Raw genomic sequence first — 23902 nt, 5'->3', positions numbered from 1 at the left:
TTTGTTTTGACCAAATCATGCTTTTCTAATGAAGTGGATTGATATTTGTTTGTGATTGGTCAAAAGCTTGACAAGTCAATTGAAAAAAATTGTCACATGCTATGTCATGTATGTATCTTTCCATCTCCCGTGTTCTTTCGCGAGTCCAGACTCTATTTGTGTTTTCCTACCTGTATGATGATTTTGAAAATTTTTGATTTTTTGAAAATTTTAAATTAATTTATTTTATATTTTTAATTCATTTTAAAATATTATTGTTAAAAATAAATTTTAAAAAATAAAAATATTATTTTAATATATTTTTAAATAAAAAATATTTTAAAAAATAATATCCATAACATTATCAAACACACATTTTTAGAACATTTGGGAAAGTGGTGCAAATCATAGTCCACAAAAATTCAATTTTTTTTATTAAAAATTATTTTTTTTGTGTTTTTTATCATTTTGATGGGCTAATATCAAAAATAATTTTTTAAAAATAAAACAGTATAATTTTTAATACATTTTAATATAAAAAATACTTTAAAAAAACAACTACAATCACACATAAAAATTCATATTCTCTGTCCTTCCACCGAAATTGCAGTATTCGTGAACCAAGAATGCAGAAAGAGCATTGAAAGGAGTGGTCATTGAAATGTGTGTGTTACTAACAACAATTTTTGTTTAGATTATTTGTCGTTTGCAAGTTTTTTTTTCGTTTGTATTTTAGTTACTAGTGTATAGAAAAAATGTTGGTGTTCTTCTTGCTCTAATAATCTTGTTTTAACAAAATATAAAAAATATATAAATCAACTTAGAAAAAATAAATTTAAAAATATAGATTGAAATGAAGATCAATTCTCTTGTTTTAAAATAGTTTATTGTATGTTCTTTTATTATGTTAGCAGTGTTTCATGAAAGGGGAAGTTTTTTAAAGAGCGAAAGTTGTTTGGATATTCAGAATCTTGACAGAATTGTCTTTATATAAAGAGACAATTTTAACATTAATTATGTTTAAAACCATCTGACAGGACGCAATTCTAATTTAAAAAGAATTTTAGATCAACATAAATATTATGTAATAAAAGACATAATTTCCCATCTTCACTCCGACAAGGGAACTAGTGACAATGAATTTTCTTCTTATTACATTGAGAAAATACGGTAGTCAATAATAATCTTAGCCGTACTATTTTTATCTTAATTTGTGCAAAGATTCGGCAAGTTTTATGAAAATACGGTAGTTTTATTTTTATCTTAACTTATGCAAATATTATGTAATAAAACCATAGAATCCCAGGAAAATTAAATTACATTACAAAACATCGTGAAAGGAAAAAATTCATTGTGCATTGTTCATATGAAATATTGTTTTTGTTTACAATTTCATCATCTCAAGTTTCATCAATATGGTTTTATATGTGGATATTCTATTTTAATTTGTATTCTTTCATGTATATAAAATATTGAGGACTATTTAGATGATGAATTAAAAACTGATTTGCAAGAGAGAACTTTAATTCTATGTTAAAAAAGGATCAAATAAATAAAATTAATTCCCATTTGAAAAAAGACATGAAAAACTTCAATTTACTTCCTAAAGTGTTAGTTTATTTATTATTCGATCCTTGTTGTTATAGCATTACACATTTTGAGTCCAATTTTTTTTTATTTTAATATTTCAATCTCTGATATGGAGAGACTAGAGAAAGTATTTAGAAACTATCGGGGAAAAAGAAACTGTTTGGATAGTCACAATTCAACTACCAAAAAAAAATTAAAATTGGTGTCAATATTTTTTTTTAAAGGGAGTTCAATGAAAATGATGTTATTTTTTAACCATGTCAGAAAAAGTAGATCTAAGTACTTGAAGTTATTTTTATTCATTTGATTTTCATTTTTTAGAGAGATTAAAGGTTTTTTTTGTGGTGAGGAATAAATTTATTCAGGTTTAGAGTGTTTTTAGATAAAAATAAATTAAAAAAATAAGTTGTGTTGAAAAAACTCTTATTTTGGTGACAAGAAAATTATGCAAGCATGACACAACAAACAACTTGTTTTATGTTAGGTTTTTGGTTCCCTAGCCATGCAAGCAAGCCTAAACTCTCTATTTTTTCAAGAAAAAAAAAACAATTGATTGATTTTTTTTTATATAAATTTTAGTTAAATAATATTTACATGAAATATTTATATGAAAAAAACTTGTTCTTAGCAACCATAATTAACCTCTAATATAAAATAATAAAAATGTATAAAATAAAAAAGGCATATGAGATTAAATATTTCATTATTTAAGAGTGATTTAATTATTTCATTGTGCTTTAAAAATAATAAAAAAATTGATTTGTCTCATATCAATATAATAATAATAATTAATGGACTCTTGTAAAAAAATCATATTACTCTTAATAGCTATCATTTTTTTTTTAAAGAACAAAATAATTATTACACTATTTTAATCCACTATACAATGTATCTTAATGAAAAACCAAGCCCTGTTGATGTTTTTTAGTTTAATATCTCTATAACAAAATAAAATATATTTTTTTGACTTCATGGTTTAGATTGAGGCGCGACTTCATTGTCAGTTCATCAACAAGCCAGTTCCAAAACCAGTTTCCACGTGGTGTGAAACAAGCAAGTCCAGTTCCATCACTTGATGGATCCTTAAAATTTTCAAAACTTTTAAAGGGACAAAAAGGGAAGGAGAATAACCAGAGCAGGAAAAAAAAAAAAAGGGCACGAGATACACAAGTGGCGATGGTGGTACTACTGTAAGAGAGGAAGAGTTTTCAGAATTGTTCCGCCACCACTACGCGTAACAAAAACCTATCCCTTTTTCTTATCTACACTTTTCCAACGTATTATGTGCTGTTGACAGAGTTGTGAAGCACTTGCTTCGTCACTTTGGTGGAGGATGGTGTGCTTGCTAGATATTTCATTTTTATTTTGTATCCCATCCTATATAGGCAGGCGTTTTGAGGCTTTAGTCGAGTCCCCAGCTGGTTGGTCAAACATTTACACTAAGCTACGCCTCTTGAACCCTACGTATGGGTAGATAGACTTGAAAAGAGTCTCTGGTGGTTCACAATCTATTGACCACGGCGACACACTAGTGATTTGTGGGGTCTCAGCACATCTTTGATTTTGTTTTTTTTTTTCAGGGAGTAGCAAGGGAAGTGTCAGCTTGTCGTGATATTGGCACAAAGGAGATGTTACTCATAGATGCCTTCGCCATCAAAAAGAAACCTAACCATCCACTAAACGTTCTTCAGCAATCAACCTCCTCTATCTTTCTATCCGTTACTAGGAGATAGACTAGAAGAGGGAGGGAGCACTTTATAGTGGGAGGGATGTGCCACACTTGTAAAAATAGAGGCATCCCACCAAATAATAGATGCAGTAGCAGGTGTCACAATCGCTACCTACACTTTTCTTCCCATTGGTGTGCGATTCATGAACTAGGTGGTGAAGGTAGAAGTTGTGCTTGCAAGCAGTTTGAGCCTTCATTTGTGCCCGATCCATCATGATATACGATCATGTCCTTTCTTTTGCTAGACATTCCATGTGCACAAAACAAGTGCTGAAATTAGCAACTGCTGTAAGCATTTATGGCAGTCGAAACTGAACTTTTTGTATGGAAGCCACTTGGTACTTACAAATGGAGCAAGCCCTCTAAGCTCGAAAAACTGGTGAAGTTGGAAACCTGAGATTCTACCATTACAATCACCAGTGGTTGTGTCCTTTGACTTGATGAAATTCATTAATCAAAGCCGAAAGAGAAAAGAGAGAGAAATACGCCATCACGCTTGAACGGGAGCACATGCAGTAGAATGCAACCTTGTATTTTCATCGATTCTTAGATGTGGCAATGGCGAAACCTGTAGCATAATCCTATCCTCTATCGCCTTCAAAGACTACCTGCTTTTCAAAAACACTATGGTTGAGAGCAAACATTACCTGGTTAATAATTAAACACCTCCAGTTGCCAGGCTTAACGAGATAGAATAAATGCTTTCGGGCATGCTTCCTCCTCTCTTTTTCTTTCCCTTCCCAATCCAACAACCAGTTACACCGCATTGATGCCCGTCCTTCAATCCTCAATTGTTATGACATGAAACCATAATCCTCTCCTTCTCGTTCTTTCTGACCACTCTGTATTTCCCCTTGAAAGCTCATATACAGAAATCTCAACTTTTAGCACAGAAAACTTTACTGTACCAGATTCCTGGCCAAGCTGAGATGAATAAATACGAATAAAGTTAATTTCCAACTAGCTCAAAAACTTGGTCTCAGAGCTGTCCCAACAGATCCAGTTTGAGGTGACTGTTGCCGCCACAGGAAGTTCTCCGTGTGAAGCATCCAACATTTCATGCAAGACATCCAAAAAATATAGAAAATAAATGATGCTTTATCAACTAGAGCTTGTCCACAAGGAACCAAGTCTTGATGCAAGTTTAGCACTCTTATAGTCCTCTCTAAGCTGAATAAACCTGAAATGGCAGCCAGTCAAAGTTGTCAGCAGAGAAATCAACAAAACAGATGAAAACCACAAAGAGGGAGTGGATCCACCATAAAAAATCCTCAAGTGACAAGGTAAAGAACATTAACCCTAGGGTTTCAACTGAAGCAAAAAAGATTTCAAGATACCTCTATATCACATCTATTGTATGGGAAATGAATTCATGATTCCTAAAAAAACATTTGATATTTCATGCAATCCTAAATAGTGCATATGTTTGAGAAAATTCTTTGTTTTACAAAGAACAGAATGGTAAGGGACTGTGTAGCTAAGCCAACTAGTTTAAGATTAAAACCCAGTTCTAGGTGTGTTAAATAATGCATCCACAGTATCAGACTCAGTACTTCTAGCGATTTGAGTAAGTTTTATAAAATAAAATAAAAAACACTGATGATACCTTTGTGCATCTTTGCGTATACTGGGGGTACCCTCGAACAAAGTGGAGAGACTTTCAGGAGCAACAATAAAGACATTGGCCATTCTGAGACAAAAAATTCCCTCAGTAAAATGAGATAAGGAATTCTATATCAGTGCTCAAATCTGGTCAATGGCTTGCAACTTACATGCCCAGCAACTCAAACTTCTCACCAACGGAAGGAGCATTAAAACTTCGCACAAATTCTCCATACTCAGTTATATCACGTTTCAACCGCAATCCTCCACTGCATAGGAGAACCAAAAAACAGAACAATTATGTAAAACAACTTGTTGGTGCCATTCCCAACAAATATTAGAACTTGATAAAATAGAAATCACATGATTTGTGCATAGTTTATCCATGAATAAGTTAATTAAACTTTGGAAGAGAATGCTACCGCATGATTATGTAATTAAACTGGAGATTTCCAACAAGAAAAAATATGCACGTAGAGAGCATCTAGAAGAATCATTTCCAACTTTCAAGGACCCCACTAGAATATGGGCCACTACAAACTCTCAATCACCAAAACATGCTCCTACAAATGCAAGGGAAACCCAATCATGACTTATGGGCAAACTATATGCTAACAAGGAAGCTCCAAAACCAAGCAAAGACAAAACATAGATTTCAGGCTCAGCATTTCCCCTTTTCTGGATGTTCACATGTCATGAAGGTTAAAATGCATTCTTCAATTCTCAAAATCCCAACATTTCTTTCTTGGATACGAAACTCACAAATTCAGAGTGGACTGAAAGAATTCCAGCCAAAGCTGTCAAATGCAGTAACCAACTGAAACATGCTTCTCTTACAGATAACAGCAACCCTAACTATAAATGACAACAAAGGATCAACAAACTACTGAGCATAAATGTTAGGCAATTTTATGCATGGAGCATCTCAGCAAGGCAAATTACCTGGGATTAAAAGTGAACTTCTGCCAATGATTAAGCAGCCCCTTGTGTAAGCGATTTCCCTAAAATGATAAACATATCCATGTTAAGTGTTAATGTTCCCTTCAGATAAGTATAAACTGAAGGAAAAAAAATACGTATGCATGTAATTGCTATCCCACGCTACCTCTCTTTCCCAAGAATGAGCACAGATTATGTAGGTTTGTCATTGCGCTGAGTGAAATTACAGGTGTCTCAGTCATATTTCTGGAAATCATAATGATCTGCCTCGCCAGAGTACATTCTAGGAATGCCTCTATTATGGGAGTGAAGAATTTCAAATTTAACCCGACTATTGAGAATGACTGTGCATGAGATAAGATTTTCAGTTTTGAGTCATGTTTTAGAAATCTTGGAAATACTGATCAGTCTGATGAAATTATGATTTAGAAAAAAAGGTCATTGCCAGTTATAGCGCTTGCCAAAGAAGTGTCCTCAGAGAGCTGAAAGAGGTCACCTAATAGCTTGAATATAAACGCACACCAATTTTCACTTAAAGCTCAGTGGCAATGACTGCTACTTGTAACAGAAAGGGAAAATAAAAAAGAACAGAGAGAACAGTATCACTGAACAATAATAGAAAATGGAATGCTCAAAAGACTTGTTGAAGCAATACCTCCTCCAATGTGCCTAGACACTCGTGTCAGAAATAATAAAAAGATAACATAGAAGTACACATACCATTCTTCCTTTGGCAGAGAACATAAAAACTCTTTATTTGCAGATGCATGAGCAATCATGACTGGAGGGCAAACTTGGACAACCAATTGCACATAGAAGAGTCAAAAGAATCTCAGAGATGGACCACTTACCAATTCCGTGAGGAATGCTTGTTTGTTAAGACCTTCCAATGCAGTGAATGCAGCCTCAAGCACACGTGAAAGATATGCCACAACTCTAGCCAAGAGAAATAAAGCAGTTACTATCAATAATGACTGAAGTATTGAGTTCTTTTATTAAGAGATAGGCTATTTAACAAGGATACATGATGGAAAAGAAATGAATTGATCCACTGTCAAAGATTCAGATTCATAATATTAGGTGTATGACTGAACTTGGTTAGAGACTTGGGACCTTGGATAATTAAAATAGTGGAAGCTTTGTGTTGTCAAAGAGAAGCTCCCACTCGCCAAGTATGACCAGAAAACACACAAATTAATGCATTTCTAAGAATCGTAGAAATAAAATCTTTTGAGCAATGAAAACCCAACAAAGAAATGGATTGACTTCATATCACTTGTTTTTCAGACAAACCAGCAAATATGCGTTTAGTTCAAAACACAATTTCTGAGTTTATCAAGCTGAAAATACTTTGTGCAAGCATTTGTTGGACGATGGTCAGGAGCCATTCCATCATCAGGTGACCGATAATCTGTTGCCTTTTGTTCAGCTGGTAGCAATCGCTCTACCTGTGTGGGAGTTTCCCAAAGAAAACTATAAGAACAAGAACTTAAAAAATAAGCAGAGAACAGATCAGCCAGACATGGAGGATGGTAGCATAATTTTCAATAGATAAAATATAAAGATATGACTAGAAAAAAAATATAAATGAAGTGTTGTGCCAAATATGATGCCACATAAATACGAATGGTGAAGAATCAAGGACCAGCAAGTGTTCACATGAATCCATGCAATGTTAAAATAAAACACTATGAGGCAAGAACAAACCTCAGCCATAACAGTTTCAATGCACTGTTGAAGCCCTTTATATGCTGCAGCCTCTGCAGTGGACATAGCTTTTGCCATTTCTTCACATGAAGCAGCATGTGCACCATCCACAGGTAGTAAAAGGCGAGATATAGAATTTGCAAAATACTGAAGATGAAAGTTGAAGCCATTTTAAGTTCTCTATATATCACAGGATTTTCCTTGTTGCTAATTTCACAAAAATTTAAACAGTGTCAGTACAAGCCAACATACTTGCTGTACCATAGCCACACTACTTCCACACCGTTGTACAGCAACCATGAAAGATCTGAAACTGCTCTCACCAGCAGCAGCAGCAGCCTCTGCCTGCATCTCAACATCAATCTCACTTAAGCACTATGTTCTGAGTAAATGCACATCACCTTTATAAGGAACTCCATTATAGGTACAACTCATAAAGAAGGAGCAATGATAGAGCAAGGAAAGGCATTTGATCAAGTAATTACAGCAGAAGCAGCTGCAGCAGCCACCCTTCTACTAACACTCGTTCCCAGCACAAACCGTTCTCTTAAAGTTGCAGCTTCAGTGAGACCATCTCTAGCTCGTTCAAGACCTTCTGTTATATATTGCCCTACCTACATTTTTTTTTTTTTTGAAAAATAAAAATGCGAGCTAACCATGACATAAATTAACAAAGTAATATATTTAGCATGCAACTTACTTGGTCTAGCAAGCAAGTGAACACTGCTTTCACATTGGCTGCAAGGGTAGCAGGCTGCAGAAAAACATGTTTGGATTCAATAAAAAACTACCGGTGAAATATTTGAACCTGTTATAAATAAAGAAAAATAACATATTCATATTTAAGCCCTCTTTTACTGCATATTATCGCACTTTAGCTTCATTTTTAGAGAATCAAATAGAAATAAAAGACCAATCAGACTCATACTGGCTAATCTTCATTTCATTTTTTTAACTCAATACCCTGTTTAAAACATGTATAGTTGTATATTCTAACAATTCTTCCTTTGGATGTCCGTATTTGTTATTTGATGCCATTTGATTCTTTGTCTCAGACATCAGGCTGGAGAACATAAACCACAACAAAGTAAAGGCCTTAACCACCCCAAAAAAAAGCCAAGACAATCCACAACTGGAGGTAATTAAGACAATTCCAGAACACCCAAATGGGACATTATTTCAGATGTCACCTCCAAATGTACATTTTAACCCATCATTATCACATATCCATTACAAGATAAAATTTGACAAAAGTATGAGTTTGACTTGTAATGCTTAGCAGACAAGTTAACATTCTTATTCTATGTACCAGGCCAAATAATCAAGGTAGCCTTATATGAATCTATACATTTGCTAATATAGCTGCCAATTTCATGAATGCACGTTAACCTTACTTTACCTAAGACAAAGAAAGAAAGAAAAGGTTATTTATACAAAAGAGCATTTCAGACAAGGCCACAGGATTCTTAGACAACTTGACAAAAGAGGAACATTCAAAACAAAAGATAGTTACTGCTTAATTACCTTTTTGATAACTGGAAAAGAGTACCCAAGCATTTTGCAGTAAATCCAATGGTATATGGTGCAACTATACATGAACTCTCAGTAACAGACAAGGTATACTTGATTGCAGAATTAAAAGTTACCAGAGATGAAAACAACGTGCATCTTGATATTGCTTCCTCATTCCACCGCACAAATTCTGTCACAACAGTAACAGATATCTGCTGGTGGGAAGATGCTGCAGAAGCCCCTTTTGAGCGCCCAATAGTCCCAGTTGATTCAGAAGGCTGCTGGCTCTCAGCACACAGTTCTTCCATCTGCAAATCATGGTACAGTCTATTGTCGCCAGAGAAAAAGGTGCTCTGTAGAATTGACAGGGGGGGAATAAAACATAAACACACAAACCTTAGCTTGGTATAGTTGTCTAAGAGAGGCCTGCTCATGTTCAGGGTATTCATCCTTGTGAGAAGAGAACAGAGACTCTGTGAGGCCTGTAGCAAAAGAGTCAATAATCACCGAAATAAATGAGGAAAATTGTGCAAGAAGCTGGACAAATGTGACTAACATTAGTTGATATAGAAATCCATCAAGTCATGCTAACAATGTAATTCAGGAAATCAGTCTCATTGTCATCTATGATTTGCAGTAACATATTTAAATATATCAAACATCAGTGGCAATCTCTGCTACCAAGTAAATAGAAATTTTCTGAATTGAAGAAGTCCACAGGTCATTTATTAAACCACGCAGAAACTTTTCATAGAAGCTCACCAATTAAGTATAGTTCATTTATACACCATTCAAACTCATATTCTACAACCAGAGGCAAAAGAGGCCAAAATTTAAAATTTCCAGGATTTGACTTGCACTGCTTAAAAAGCTAATACTATAGGCATTGACTAACTATAATCATAAAAGGTAATTCTATTTGAATATATTATAGAATGTCCATATCTTATCTTTATAGTATTCAGGACCAGAAGCAACAATTTAGCACCAAACAACTGGACTTAAGTCACCAGTCATCATCCAAATGACCATCTCTGTTTTTTCCTTTTTCTTTTTTCATTTTGGTTAAATAGGAAAGGGTGGAAGATGGGGTGATGGGAATGATCCCCCAATCCTGCAGCCTTGGTATTAGCTGGGACCACATAGAGCAAAGGCTACCCGTTGCAACATGAAGTCATTAGCAAAATTGTTTCCACAATAATTAACAGGGAAAACATATGATAACAAGAAAGACAAGCCCAGCTCATATTTCTTCATCGATTAATGATGTGCTACACTTGCACTGAATATTGCAGATGATTACACATCTAAAATTCACAAAATAAAGTTAGTTAAATACCCTCAACATCCAAGTCACCGCATCCAACAGCTCGCAGGTCTCTTGCAAGTTCCTGAGTCTTCTCATATGCCACTGCTAGCATTCTGAGATACTGAAGCCTCAAGTCAAACACAAAAAAAGTCAATATCTGATTGTCACTTCAAACAGAAACACAGGAACTAGAAACAGTTTGGACCAAGCAATTCTACATACTAATAAAAGTCCGCCTTCTTCCATGGTAGGTAAATTCACAAGAGATGGTTTCACTAACAATTTATCTAAAAGAGCTGTAACTCGTTGCTCTAAAACTCTCTGCACATACGTAGAAAACATCATAAATATGAATTCGCACAAAAAAAGGAATGCAGTTTGCAATTTGAACAAGATGATGTAAAACATATGAAGTATAATAAAAACATTCCTGCCTAGATACCTGAACCAAAATAGACATGACATCATTAGGAGAAGGGTATACTGCGATAATTGTAGCTGCTTCTTTACGGACAGTGTCTGCAAGAGAGAAGCGTAGATTTTTAACAATCCTCTGAAGAATGCAACCCTTGCTTGAGATAAATGGCTATTTTCCAAACCTGTGATTTCTTTGAACAACGAAGAGAGCCCACGAGCAACATTGCTAGGACTAGCTTGAGAACCCTGATCACCAAGAACCAATCTAGAGTCTGCGTTCATGACTTCCACATCAATGAACATTGGACGTGTTGCCACATAATGTTGCATGGCGCTAGTGCCCCTGTTGAACTGCAATGCAAAAGGAAACCCATGAGATAAAAAGAAACAAAAAAGTAAAGGAAAAACCAGAAAAGGAAACCTTTCAATGAATTTGCAAGATCCCTTTATAAATGGAAGATCCATCTTACTTCAGAGAGCGATGAAAAGGAATCAAAAGGAAACAAAAAATAACTAAAATTTATGGCTTAAACAATCTCCCCCCCATTTTTTCACCAAAAAGTGCGGAAATAGCAAGTCTGTGGGCATTTTGGACCAAGTCATGCAAGTCTGGAGGACTTTTCTTATTATTTTCCAATAATCATTATTCTGTTGTAAGTTGGAAATGAAGATTTTAGTTCAAAGATGAAACTAGGAAAGTTTATATCCAATTAATCAGTTCAACCCTAGACAGTAAACAATATGACTCCCCCAGGCCAGTATAATCTAGCCATGTTCAGGTGACCCCAAGTCGAGGTGTTAGGCAAAAAAGTATCCTGTCCAATCACATGACAAAAGAATCACCTGAGATAAAAAATTTGCACATTCTGCCATGGTAGATAATTCTCGTTTCTGTGATGCTGCATCAAACCGAACCAACAATCTATTCTCCAGTTCTGCATGACAAGTAATAAGAGGAAAAATGTCACCCTCTACAATGTTACGGTAAGCAAAAGAGACAAATCCACCAATCATAAACATCTTTATCACTTCTTGTTCTTTTTTTTTCTTTTTCCTTTTTTTTTTCTTTTTTCTTTTTTTTGGGGGGGGGGGGGCTTCCATGGCTGCAAGGCACTGCAGGATCACAAAAATTCTCAAATAACCTTGAATTGGTCCTTGTAGAGATTCTGAACAAGGGACTATCAAGACAATGAGTGTATGATGATAATTATTTTATCAAAATATCCTTCAAACATTGAAAATAACAAAGGTAATTTCTGATTCCAAGGAGATGCATAAAAGCCAGTAATGATATTCCTTTTAAGCATCACAATCTGCATAGCTTTCTTCCTCCTTTGCAAATATGGAACTGACTTTTTTGTTGTTTAGGATAAAAGGAGAAGGGGTAATTAGAAGTAAGGAATTGCACGGTACAGTTGTAAATGAGATATCCTCTGTAAAGGAGGATAGAACAACCATCTAAATCAAAATAACAAAGCAACACAATCCTTTTCTTGAGAACTGCCCCTAAAGACATCTGCTGACATGACAATGCTCAAAGGCAAGAAGAATATCCTATTCCACAACAACTGACTTAGTGTGAAGTAATGAGTGAAAATCACTGCACCTCCTCTCCATCAAAATGCACATAGAGCACATCTCCATAAAGAACTAAAATCTTTCTCCCATTAAAAACCACAGAAGAGTCCAACACTAGTTCTTCTAAGGATCACCTACTCACAGCTGAATTGCAAACACATAGCCCTGCCACATATCCCAAGCTACAGGGCTATGTGGAAATAAATCACTCCAAGATTCTTTATTATGAAGGCACATAACACAATTATTCAGAGACAGGACCATATGGAAATGTGTATCCGCAAACTCTTTCTCATCACAAGCTAGCCCTTTTCTTCTAACCTGATGATGATGTTCGACCATGTATGGTATAACCATTAATAGTTATTAAACTAGACAGTTTGTCATTTAGACATAATTTTTCACTATTTTCATTTAACACTAAATCATTGTATTGTTTTCATGCACCATGCATGGACTTCCTGTGGCAGTACTATCAAATCCAAAAAGAACAATGTGCATTAACATACCATTGCAGTAGTCCTGAAGATTAGTGACTGCAACTTCTAATCCTCGGCTTGCAGTTGCATTTCCCATGACTGATGTTACAGTTAAGTCTTGTCTTCCAATATCTTCCTCAGCAAATGACCCTATAGAAAAGCGATTAGGTTAGTGCAAAGAGATCATGCAGCATGACAAGAGCTTGAGGTTGAAGAATTATGAAATTCCAGAGCTTTGTGAGAACATAATGTCATCTTACGTAACTTCTGCGCAATTGAAGCCGCCTCAGCAACACGGCTGTCATCCGAAAACAGAGGTGAAAGTTCCATTAAGTCACCTGGGCTGCCATTGAATTCCATCATGTACTGCAAAAATTAAGTAAACAAGGTGTTAATGCATTCTTAGGCTAGGCTAAGGAAAGCATAAAAAATAAGTTGATGGCCAGTACCTTTATGAGCTCTATTGTTTGACTAGCTGTTTCCCTCTGAGCATCTGCACTCTGACAAGATCATAATAAAAAGGGTAAAATAACTATAGAACTGAATGCATAGCAAAATTATAACCGAGTATAAGAAAAGTTTTACCTGCAAATGGTCTCCTATTTTGGCAGCAGTCTGTCCAACACTTGAAATACGTGTGTCAAGCCTTGCAAAGCTATCAAACAACCCATCTACACCTTTTTCCAGCTGAAAGACAAAATCCATAGCAAATGAAAGCAAGATTTTTGCTAAATTAGATGGATCGCATAAACCGAGCAAAGAGAAACAAAATGTTCTTGTCTTAAAGGAGCCAAACCAACCGAATGCCCCTGAAGACCTAAAAAACACTTGCCAAAAATGGAGAATGAAACCCAATTCAATTTTATTTTCTTTCATTTTCTTTTTATTTAAAAAGGATTATATCTTTTTCATTGCCTAACTGTCAATAGAAAGACTTAAGTCAAAGCATACAGCTATTACAGCTGTATGCTTGAATAGGAAATAGGAAAGCATACAGCTGTTACAGCTGTATGCTTGAATAGGAATATAAATGATTGAATAGGAAATAGGAAAGTCACAGCTGTTACAGCTGTATGCTGGAATAAGAATATAAATGATTGATAGGAAAGAGGAAACTTATTTAAATTCCTAGATTCCCTCTTTGTAATGGCCATGTACAACACAACTTTTCCTATATAATGAAAGCCTAGTCGAAAGGTGAAAGCAATTCAAACCATTCTGTTATGGTATCAGAGCTTGGTGTTTTCTCACAGAATTCTTAAGATTTTTTTTGTTCTTTCTTAGTCATAGCTTTATGGAGAAGTCAGATAATGTTTGTGTCAGATTTACTGGCAAAAATTATGCTGCCTGGACATTCCAGTTAGAGATTTTTCTCAAGGGAAAGGAGTTATGGGGCCATATAGATGGCAGTGACAAAGACATGGTTGCTGAAGGATCTGTGGTTGCTAAGGCAGCATGGGCTGCCAAAGATGCACAAATAATGTCCTGGATTCTCAGTTCTATGGAGCCACATCTGATCCTTTCTTTGCGTCCTTATAGATCTGCAAAGGCTATGTGGGATCATCTCACTCAAGTTTATAACCAAGACAACAATGCTAGGCGTTTTCAGCTTGAGTTGGCTATTGCCAACTATACCCAAGGAGATCTTTCTATTCAAGATTATTATTGTGGTTTTCTGGCTTTATGGAGTGATTATTCTGATCTTGTTACAGCCAAGGTTTCTGCAGAAGGTGTGCTGGCAGTGCAGATGAGGGTGATTTATTATCAGACCCAGCTGCATATCGTACACTCGTGGGCAGCTTACTCTATCTTACACACACTAGACCTGATATTTCTTTTGCCGTACAGCAGGTTAGTCAGTTTATGGCTTCTCCAAGGCATCTCCATATGGCTGCTGTTCGCCGCATCATTCGTTATATTCATGGCACAATTCGACGTGGCCTTTGCTATCCTGCTGGTACTTCCCTTGATCTTATTGCTTATAGTGATGCTGATTATGCTGGGTGTTCCGACACTCGTCGTTCCATTACTGGTTGGTGTATGTTTCTTGGTCCTGCACTTATTTCCTGGAAGAGCAAGAAACAAGATCGTGTTTCCAAGTCTTCTACTGAGTCTGAATACCGGGCTATGTCCCAAGCTTGTTCCGAAATCATCTGGCTCCACGGGCTCCTTGCTGAACTGGGTTTTCAGCAGCGCACTCCTACTCCTCTTTTTGCTGATAATACCAGTGCTATTCATCTTACCGCCAATCCTATCTTCCATGAGCGCACAAAGCATATTGAGGTGGATTGCCACTTCATTCGGGACGCATATGCGACAAAGACTATCTCACTTCCACATGTGTCCAGCAATCTTCAGGTGGCTGATGTTTTTACCAAGACTCTCACCCGACAACGTCATCATTTTCTTGCTACCCAATTGCTGCTTATGGACCAGCCCGCATCAATTTGAGGGGGGATGTCAATAGAAAGACTTAAGTCAAAGCATACAGCTATTACAGCTGTATGCTTGAATAGGAAATAGGAAAGCATACAGCTGTTACAGCTGTATGCTTGAATAGGAATATAAATGATTGAATAGAAAATAGGAAAGTCACAGCTGTTACAGCTGTATGCTGGAATAAGAATATAAATGATTGATAGGAAAGAGGAAACTTATTTAAATTCCTAGATTCCCTCTTTGTAATGGCCATGTACAACACAACTTTTCCTATATAATGAAAGCCTAGTCGAAAGGTGAAGGCAATTCAAACCATTCTGTTACTAACTTCAGTTCTTCATTAATTTTAAGCCAATCAATTATATAGAACTAAATTTGTAGCCTGCGCTCCGCTGCAGGTTGGGCAAATATTGTTTTCAACGTAAATATGAATGTTAAGGAAAAAAGATTTGAGACCTGAGTCATTGGTTCGATTGATAATTTAAATCATATGATTAAAAAAAATACAACAATAAATAAAAAGAAAAAAAGATGTCAAAGAAAAAAAGCTTAAAAAAACTCAATCTGATCCAACCCAAATTATTAAACAACTTAATGATCAAAAGCAAAATTGAAAGAAAAAAAGAGGAACAAAAAAAACAGTTAAATTGGTTTAACTCACAAGCTTAGTGACAATGAATATAAAATGAGATAATCTCATAGAAAAAAATATAGGAAACAAAGTTTAAATATCAATTCTTAATAAATCAAATGAGAACATGACAGCTCCAAAAAAAAAAAAAAATAGGAAAAAAGATTTAGCTCAATCTCTAGCAAATAAAATGTTAAAGGATAAAAGTCAAGGAAAAAATATAATTTAAAAAGGTCAAAAAAACTTCCAAGCCTAGCCAAGTCAAGATGCAAAATCTTCGACCCAGTTGTAATACCAAGGTGAATGCATTAAAGCAAATTGAATAATATCATGAAGCTTCATTATCGAACAACGTAATGCTGAAGGACAAAAATGAAAAAATAAATTAAAAAGCAATGAAAAAAAATGAGCCAACCCAAGTTAACCAACAAATTGAAATCCTCAAACCAAATTCAATCAAGAAACTTAATTCCTAACTAATTTAATTTTAAAAAATAAAATTGTAAGAAAAATATCAATATAGAAAACTTGCTAAAAGAAAAAAGATAGCAAAAAAATGTGAATCAAGTTTGATAGGAATAAAAACCCATAGATGATGAAATTGTAAAAAAAAATAATCAAAATAACCCAATAAAAGAAAATGAAAAAAAATATATGAAAACCAATTTTCAATAAATCAAATGTTAAAGGATGAAATTGAAATAATTTAATTTTAAAAAAGATTCCAAAAAAAGTCAATCCGCTTTAACCTTTAAAACCGGTAATGCTAGTCCTAAACCTGGCATTAAACTCATATCAATGAAAAAAAACTTATTTATCCCGCAAATCCTGTGATCATGAGCGCATGATCGGTATAGCCCAATACAAAGAAAAGGAAAAAAAATAGAAAGACCAATTTCAAATAAATTAAATGTTGAATGAATAAATTGAAATAAATCAATTAAAAAAATAGAACCCAAAAAAACAAAATTCAACTTAATTAACCTTTGAAACCGGTGACTTTGGTCATGAACCCGAAACTAATTCCATAAAAAACAAGCCGTAAAAAATAATAAAGAAAATATCTATAAAAAAAAAGGGTAAGAAAAAATTAGCTTTAAAGGGGGAGAAAATAAAGTCAACTCGGGCAAACCTCTTAAACACGGTCTAACCTAAATAAAGCAGGAAGATCAATTTCAAATAAATTAAATGTTGAAGGATGAAATTGAAACAAATCAATTTAAAAAAGGACCCAACAAAACAAAATTCAACCTACATTAACCTTTGAAACCGGTAACTCTGATCATGAACCCAAGACTACTCCCATAGAAGACAAACCGTAAAAATAATAAAGAAAATCTCTAAAAAAAAGGGTCAAAATTCTTTTAAAATAAAAACATTAGCTTTAAAAAAATAGGAAAAAAAAACAAGTCAACCCAAGCAAACTTCTTAAACCCAGTCTAATCTCTAAAACTCAAAACCTGTGAAATCCTTGAACCGGGTTCAATTAAGAAGTTTAATTCCTAAATAATTTAATTTTGAAAAATAAAATCACGAAAACAAAATCAATTTAAAAAACTTGTCAAAGAAAAAAAAGACAGCCATAAAAAGAATACATATCATATTTGAAAGAAAAGGAACTCATGGAGAATGAAATTGAAAAACAAAACAACCTAAAAAATAATTCCAAACAAAATAAATAGCAATCATAAAAGAAAAAACCAAATTTGAAAGATAAAAATAAAAGGAGGTGAGATTTAAAAACAATTGTAATTTTATTGCCTATTAAAAATAAAAAAAATAGTAATCAAAATAACAGGGACCAAATCTAAAAGATTAAAAATTAAAAGGGAATGAGATTGAAAAACATTTGTAATTTCATGGCTTATTCAAAGTAAAAAAAATAGCAATCAAAAAAACAAGGACCAAATATAAAGAAGGAATAAATTGCAGGGGCTAGTCTAGTTTTTTGAAGGGGCTGACACGAAATTTAAGGGTGGAGAGAGAGAGAGAGAGAGAGAATGATCATCAGCACCAAACCCGATGCACATTAGGGGTATGTGTTGTCCCATTGTGTCGAGAGCGCCGAGACTTTTCAAATGTCACCCTCCAAGGATGCATTTGGTGGCCAGACGGCCTTTCACGCACCGCTAGAACAACGCGAGAGTCGTCCATATGCTGGCGCGTGCTACTAGAAGGTTATTTTATAATTATATTTAATAAATATAATTTACAACAATGCTCATGCGTACCCTTGAAATTACAATAAAACCAATGTAAAATGACAAAAAAATACGTTTAGGTGATAATTTTGTTGATTTTGTCTTTAAAGGCATCAAAGTAATTACATTATTCTAAAAAAAATTGAAAATACTAAAATATCCCCGAGTAGTAGGCATTAGATTATTTTATTCTAAGGTTAAATTAATAATTTTATTGTATGAAAAATAAAATAAAATTATCAATCTAATCCCATACAATTTGTAAAAAACAATTGTGCTATGATGAAAAGACCATTTTGCCTCCGATAACTAGTTCAAAGGTTTTGTTCAAGGTCAATTTCATAATCACACTATTGCAATGAATAGTAGTATGAGTTTTGGTGAACAGTAACTTTCGTAGGAGATTTTTTTTTTTTTTTTAATTTAATCAGCCACTAAAAATTAAAATGAAAGAAATTACTATATAATATCACCGAACTAAAGGAAATGGAATTAGCTTGCGCATACATTTACGTAAGTGTGTGTTGTGTCTGGTCACTACTAGTTGATGCACTGTGACATAATGTAGTCATCATCATTGTGCCTGTTATAGAGGTCCAATCAGGAAGTAAAAGATAAAGAAGCTTTTGCAGTTTACTTCAGGAAAAACAAAATACCGCAACAGTTTTTAAAATGATTCAAAAACAAGCACACAGACACCCATAAACTCACCTCAGCAAGTGTTTTACGGTGCTTGGAATCTTGGACAGAAACCTCCTTCTTGAAATTGTAGAGCCTTCCATCAATCTTCAATCCAAAAAAAATGTCACCGGCGAAATTTTTCACAGCCTCGTATATTTCATCAAATACTCTTGACAACCTACCTGTTTTCGGAGGTCTATCAACTCCCTACAAGAATCCCGAAACAAAGACAAAAGACTATCCACTTCAGGAAATAAAGGAGAAGACAAGCCTTGCGCCAATTTTGCTGCATCAGATGGGGCTCTTGCATGTCCAGTTGCTAACACAGCACTCCCACCGACACCATCAGCTGAATCTGCTTCTTCATCTTGGAAGGATGGGAGTAGATCATTTACCAAGTTCCCAAATAATGCATCAAACGAAAAATCACCCTACAAATTGAATTCAGACTGCAAGTTTTAAACATAAAACAAAGCAAAAGGTATGATACCAAGTTTTCCTCATGCTGTCCACTATCTACTCCTTACCTTGAAATCATCTATATCCAGAATGAGTGGAAGAGAGGCAACTGACGAGGATTTTGAATTTATATTGCTCCTGATTCCAGCTATACTATCTTTCATCTGCTTCACATTATGCATATTACGGTAAATCATCACCAGAAATTAAAATTTCAAGCACTGATAATAACGCTGATAATATTTCAGAAACCCTAGCTAAAAAACTTGATCATCATCACATGGGCACCAAAATAATAAGTGTGCCAGAGAGATTTACCTTATGTAAGCTGGTTTTCTCTCAGTAAATTCTAAGCTGGAAATTTCATTACAATGAACCAAAAAAACACATAACATAAAATTTAATCCAACTTTATCTCCTGCTTTCTCCAATTTTATCATCAACCAAACAAAAAGGAAAAGGCAAAACTAATTCAGCTTCCCACCTAGTAGTAAATGCTAGAACCCGTACACAATACTCAGTCGATCACAAAATGACCATAAACCCCTCCATTAAATCTGAGAAAATTTAAAATAAACTATAGCGCGTGCAGTTTATAGATCATGAATCAGAATTGATAAGAATGTTACCTCGTCGGTGATTGAATCAGAAGAAGCAGAGCGCGGAGACGATGGCCAGAGAGAGGCTTTGGCTCTTAATTTCTACGATTTGGTAGGGTGGATCGAGCTTTTGCTGAGAAAGAGAGACAAGAAACAGACTCTTCATCAACGAAAACTACAATGAATGATTTTTGTATTTTACAAAGTTACGGTTTTGGCCTTAATTTGGTAGAAGGAAGGGTCATGCTGGGTAGCGTTAAATTGGGGAATTGCGATGCAAGGTAAGTTGTGATGAAATATATTATTTAAAAATATTTTTTATTTGAATATATATTAAAATATTTTTTTAATATTAATATATTAAAACTATTTAAAAACATTAATTTAATAATTTTTCATGTTAAATGTATATAAAAACAAAAATTATTATATTCTCGAGTACTCGCTAAAAATACTTATGTATCACAATATCAGATATATATTATAAAAGCATTGATGAATTTTAAAATTAAAAAAAAATGCCTTAGAGGTTCCGATTACCCTACAAACCATTTTTCAAAGTCATTTTCTCGTCTCGTTATATTAATTAACATTTTTCAACTACTTCTCTTTTCATTTATGCTCTGTTTGTTTCAAGGAAAACGAATTCCTGGAATTCATTTTCCTAACTTTTCCATGTTTGGAACAAATGTTAAACAGTAAGTCAACGGAAACTTAATTCCGGTCAACGTAAAATCGTTACTTGAGAAAGGAAAGTGTTTTCCTTCTGTTAAAAAAAGGAAAACACTTTCCGCACGCCTGCCAGTGAATTTTAATTCACAACTACAGTATCATCGCATTTTAATTAACTGCTACTGTAGCATTGAATTATAATTCGCTGCTACTGTAGCAGTGAATTAAAATGCAAAGAGTTGGTTTATTTTATTTAAGTAATGAGTTTTTTATTAAATCAAAGTTTAATTAACTCTTTAATTAAACTCTTGATTTTATTAATTAAAATAATCTAAAATTTAATTAAATCAATTCTCCAATTAAACCCTTGATTTAATTAATTAAACTAGTCAAGAGTTTAATTAAATTTTTAAACTTCCAATCATGTTGCCCTTAACCCAAATTTTAATTCATCCTTCATTTATTTTATTTTTATTTTTCATCATCTTTTTTTTAAATAATAAAAATAAAAAGATCAAAATTGGGTTATGACAATTTTAAGTGATTAAATATTTTATATATATTAGATAAACTTGAAAAAAAAATTAATTCATTAATAAATTATTTTCCAGTTTATTTTCCATAACACAACCAAACACTGGAAAGTGTTTTCCAGTTCATTTTCCATAACACTACCAAACATCGGAAAATACTTTCCCGGAATTCACTTTCCAGAAATTCATTTTCCCCGGAATTCACTTTCCAAAAGGAAACCACTTTCCTGCAAACAAACGGAGCCGGCGTGCATTTTCAATTTAGTTTGATTTTCACTTAAAAAATAATTAAAGTAAAATTTATTTATTTTTAATTTAAAATTAAAACCAATTTAAATTGGGCAATTTCAGTTTATTTTTATTCAATTTATGTTGTTAAAAAAACAAAAAATATTTTTTTTATTATTTTTAGGTTATTTTGTGATTTTTTATGAGCAATTAAAATAATTGATATAAAAAGCCTATTCTGATTGTCCAATTTTTTTATGTATTTTTTATGGGTTTTGAAAAACCTTTTATTAATGTAAAAATCCTTTTCCAATTTATCAAAAACATTTTTTGTTTTTTAGTTAGGTTTTTTTTACTATTTAAGAATATGATGCAAACCGCGTTTCTAAAAAATTCAAATTTTTTTTGCTAAAAATTAATTTTTTTTATGTTTTGGATCATTTTGATGCATTGATCTTAAAAATAATTTTAAAAAAATATTATGCATTTCGGTACAAATATACACTTTAAAAAATAACCACAACCATATTTTCAAATGAAAAAAAATTAGTTGGTATTAAATATCAATCAAGCCAATTCAATTTTATTATTTGCTAAAAGCAAGATCGTACACAACTACCATAAACAAAGCAATAACAGAAACAGTTGGCAACAAAAATATACAAATAAAAATACCCAGACATTAAAATCATTACAATAACTTAAAATTTAAGAAGCATTTTAACCATACAAGAGAAGTTAATTCCTTCCCTTAGAACTAAATCAACTATTCAAAGTATCTGCATTTAACTAACTCAATTGCAACATCATATTGTCACCATCATAAATTCACGTGTTTATCATTACAATTCACATTAACTCAAAACTAGAAAGATAAGTTTGATGCGTTAAAAACGTGGCATAAAATACCCGTGAAGAATGAAATATATCACTGAAACCAATCCATTGCAATTAACAAAGAAATTCTAGCTCGTTTTTTTTTGTAGTGAAAAGTAGTTTTCTGAAAATTATTTTTCAAATTTTCATGTGTTTATTTGTCATTAAAAAAGTTGGTCAGCGAAAAATACTTTCCAGTCAAAAAAAAATTTGGCTTGGTTTTCAGAAAAATATTTTCTTTTTATTTTAGACGGAAAACACTTTTAGAAGCTATGAAAAATTTAGAAAATATCTTGTTATTTGTTGATTATATCAAATTTAGTCCTCAAACTTTTGATTGCTATATATATTTTTGTTTTAAATATTTTTTTCAATTTCATCATTTAGAATTTAATTTTTTACATTAACTTTCATCCTTATTTTTATAATTGTTATTTGTTTTTCTCTTATAATTCTTTAATTGAAATTTTTTATTTATCAAATTTGATCCTCATTCTTTTGACTGCTACTTATTTTATTTGAAATAATTTATGAAATTATAATTATTGCTATTTCAATTTCATCATCTTTTAATTTTTTTATATGTTGGATTTGATTTCTATTATTTTGATTATTATTTATTTCACTCGAGATAATTTATGAAATTTTTTTTTTCAATTTCATTCTTATTTAACATTTAAATTTGTAATATTTGTTCCTCATTTTTTTAATAAACTTGAAAAAAAAATATTAATAGGTTATCTTTCAGCTCATTTTCTATGACATAACAAAATACTGAAAAATACTTTCTAACTTATTTTCTATGACACCGCCAAACATCGAAAAATAATTTACTTTCACGAAATTCACTTTCCAAAAAAAAAATTACTTTCCAGCAAACAAATATGGTTTGATCACTATGAAGCTTAAAGAACGATCAGGCATCCAGACATCATAATTCAAGAGAGAGAGTGAATATAAATACCTTGTTTATAGTCGTGTTTGAGTGTTTTGATAAAATTTAATTTTTTTATTTAAAATTAATTTTCATGTATTTTGATCGTTTTGATGTGTTGATGTTAATATAATTTTAAAAAAATAAAAAATAATAATATTTTAATATATTTTTTATCAAAAAAAATATTTTTAAAAAATAACTATTTCTGAAATACTTTCAAAGCCATTAGCACTGTTACACATTCAATTATTGGGAGCATAAATGATCTAGTTACAGTACTAAGACAACTAAACTTAAAATTCAACATAGTGATAGCCCCAGTCTACTCAAGATTGTCTTAGATGTGTCCTCTAAAGTGAGCATGAACTCGATTTCTATAGAAAATGTAAAACCTTACGTATTTTGAACGTCAAGAAAATCACCAGCATTAAATTTGTAACAACTTTAGCTTACGTGAGGTAAATTATATTTAATCTTGAGAGAAATTAAAAGAAATTTTCAAGAATTTGCTTTACCATGTATAACTTCTATTCACTTTCAGATACAACAAATGATTGAATAGAATTTACTTAACATGAAATCATAGAAGCTTAAGTTGACCTGCAAAATGAAAAATTTGCCCGATCATACTTAATTCATTTCATAGCTATGCACTGCTTCTTATTTTAACTGTGCATTAATTATTTTTCACAATCTCACGAGTTACTGTGGACTAAAACAATGTTTTTTTTTTTTTTTTCTCATGTTAATACTCAGATTTTTACTTTGCATAATTAAGTCATTTTGAATTTAGATTAGCACCCCA

At 33.0% G+C, this 23902-nt stretch overlaps 1 protein-coding gene across 5 annotated transcripts; it reads right to left on the bottom strand.

The window, feature by feature from the left end:
• Window positions 1–4165: 4165 nt before the first annotated feature.
• On the bottom strand, window positions 4166–20074 carry LOC118057810 (exocyst complex component SEC10b). Of its 5 annotated transcripts, XM_073407260.1 has the most exons (26): window positions 19882–20071; window positions 19571–19606; window positions 19321–19416; window positions 18976–19224; window positions 18824–18898; window positions 13427–13528; window positions 13291–13341; window positions 13102–13207; window positions 12872–12991; window positions 11628–11719; window positions 10967–11135; window positions 10810–10886; window positions 10590–10688; window positions 10398–10488; window positions 9455–9540; window positions 9193–9366; window positions 8247–8300; window positions 8032–8160; window positions 7799–7891; window positions 7547–7693; window positions 7190–7287; window positions 6691–6775; window positions 5843–5901; window positions 5071–5169; window positions 4905–4988; window positions 4166–4478 (listed from the first exon to the last, which is right to left on the bottom strand). In XM_073407260.1, the coding sequence occupies exons 3-26, from the start codon at window positions 19414–19416 to the stop codon at window positions 4400–4402; spliced, it is 2514 nt and encodes an 837-aa protein (XP_073263361.1). In that variant the 5' UTR covers window positions 19571–19606; window positions 19882–20071; the 3' UTR covers window positions 4166–4399. The 5 variants fall into 5 exon arrangements, with proteins under 5 accessions (XP_073263361.1, XP_073263360.1, XP_034926415.1 ...); XM_073407259.1 differs by having other exon boundaries at window positions 19571–20071; XM_035070524.2 differs by lacking the exon at window positions 19571–19606 and having other exon boundaries at window positions 19882–20070.
• Window positions 20075–23902: the final 3828 nt, after the last annotated feature.

The sequence above is a fragment of the Populus alba genome, chromosome 2 (genome assembly GCF_005239225.2).
Source record: "Populus alba chromosome 2, ASM523922v2, whole genome shotgun sequence".
NCBI classification, from domain to species: domain Eukaryota; kingdom Viridiplantae; phylum Streptophyta; class Magnoliopsida; order Malpighiales; family Salicaceae; genus Populus; species Populus alba.
Note: the sequence above shows the minus strand (reverse complement) of the source record. Positions and strands in the feature narration are given on the sequence as shown.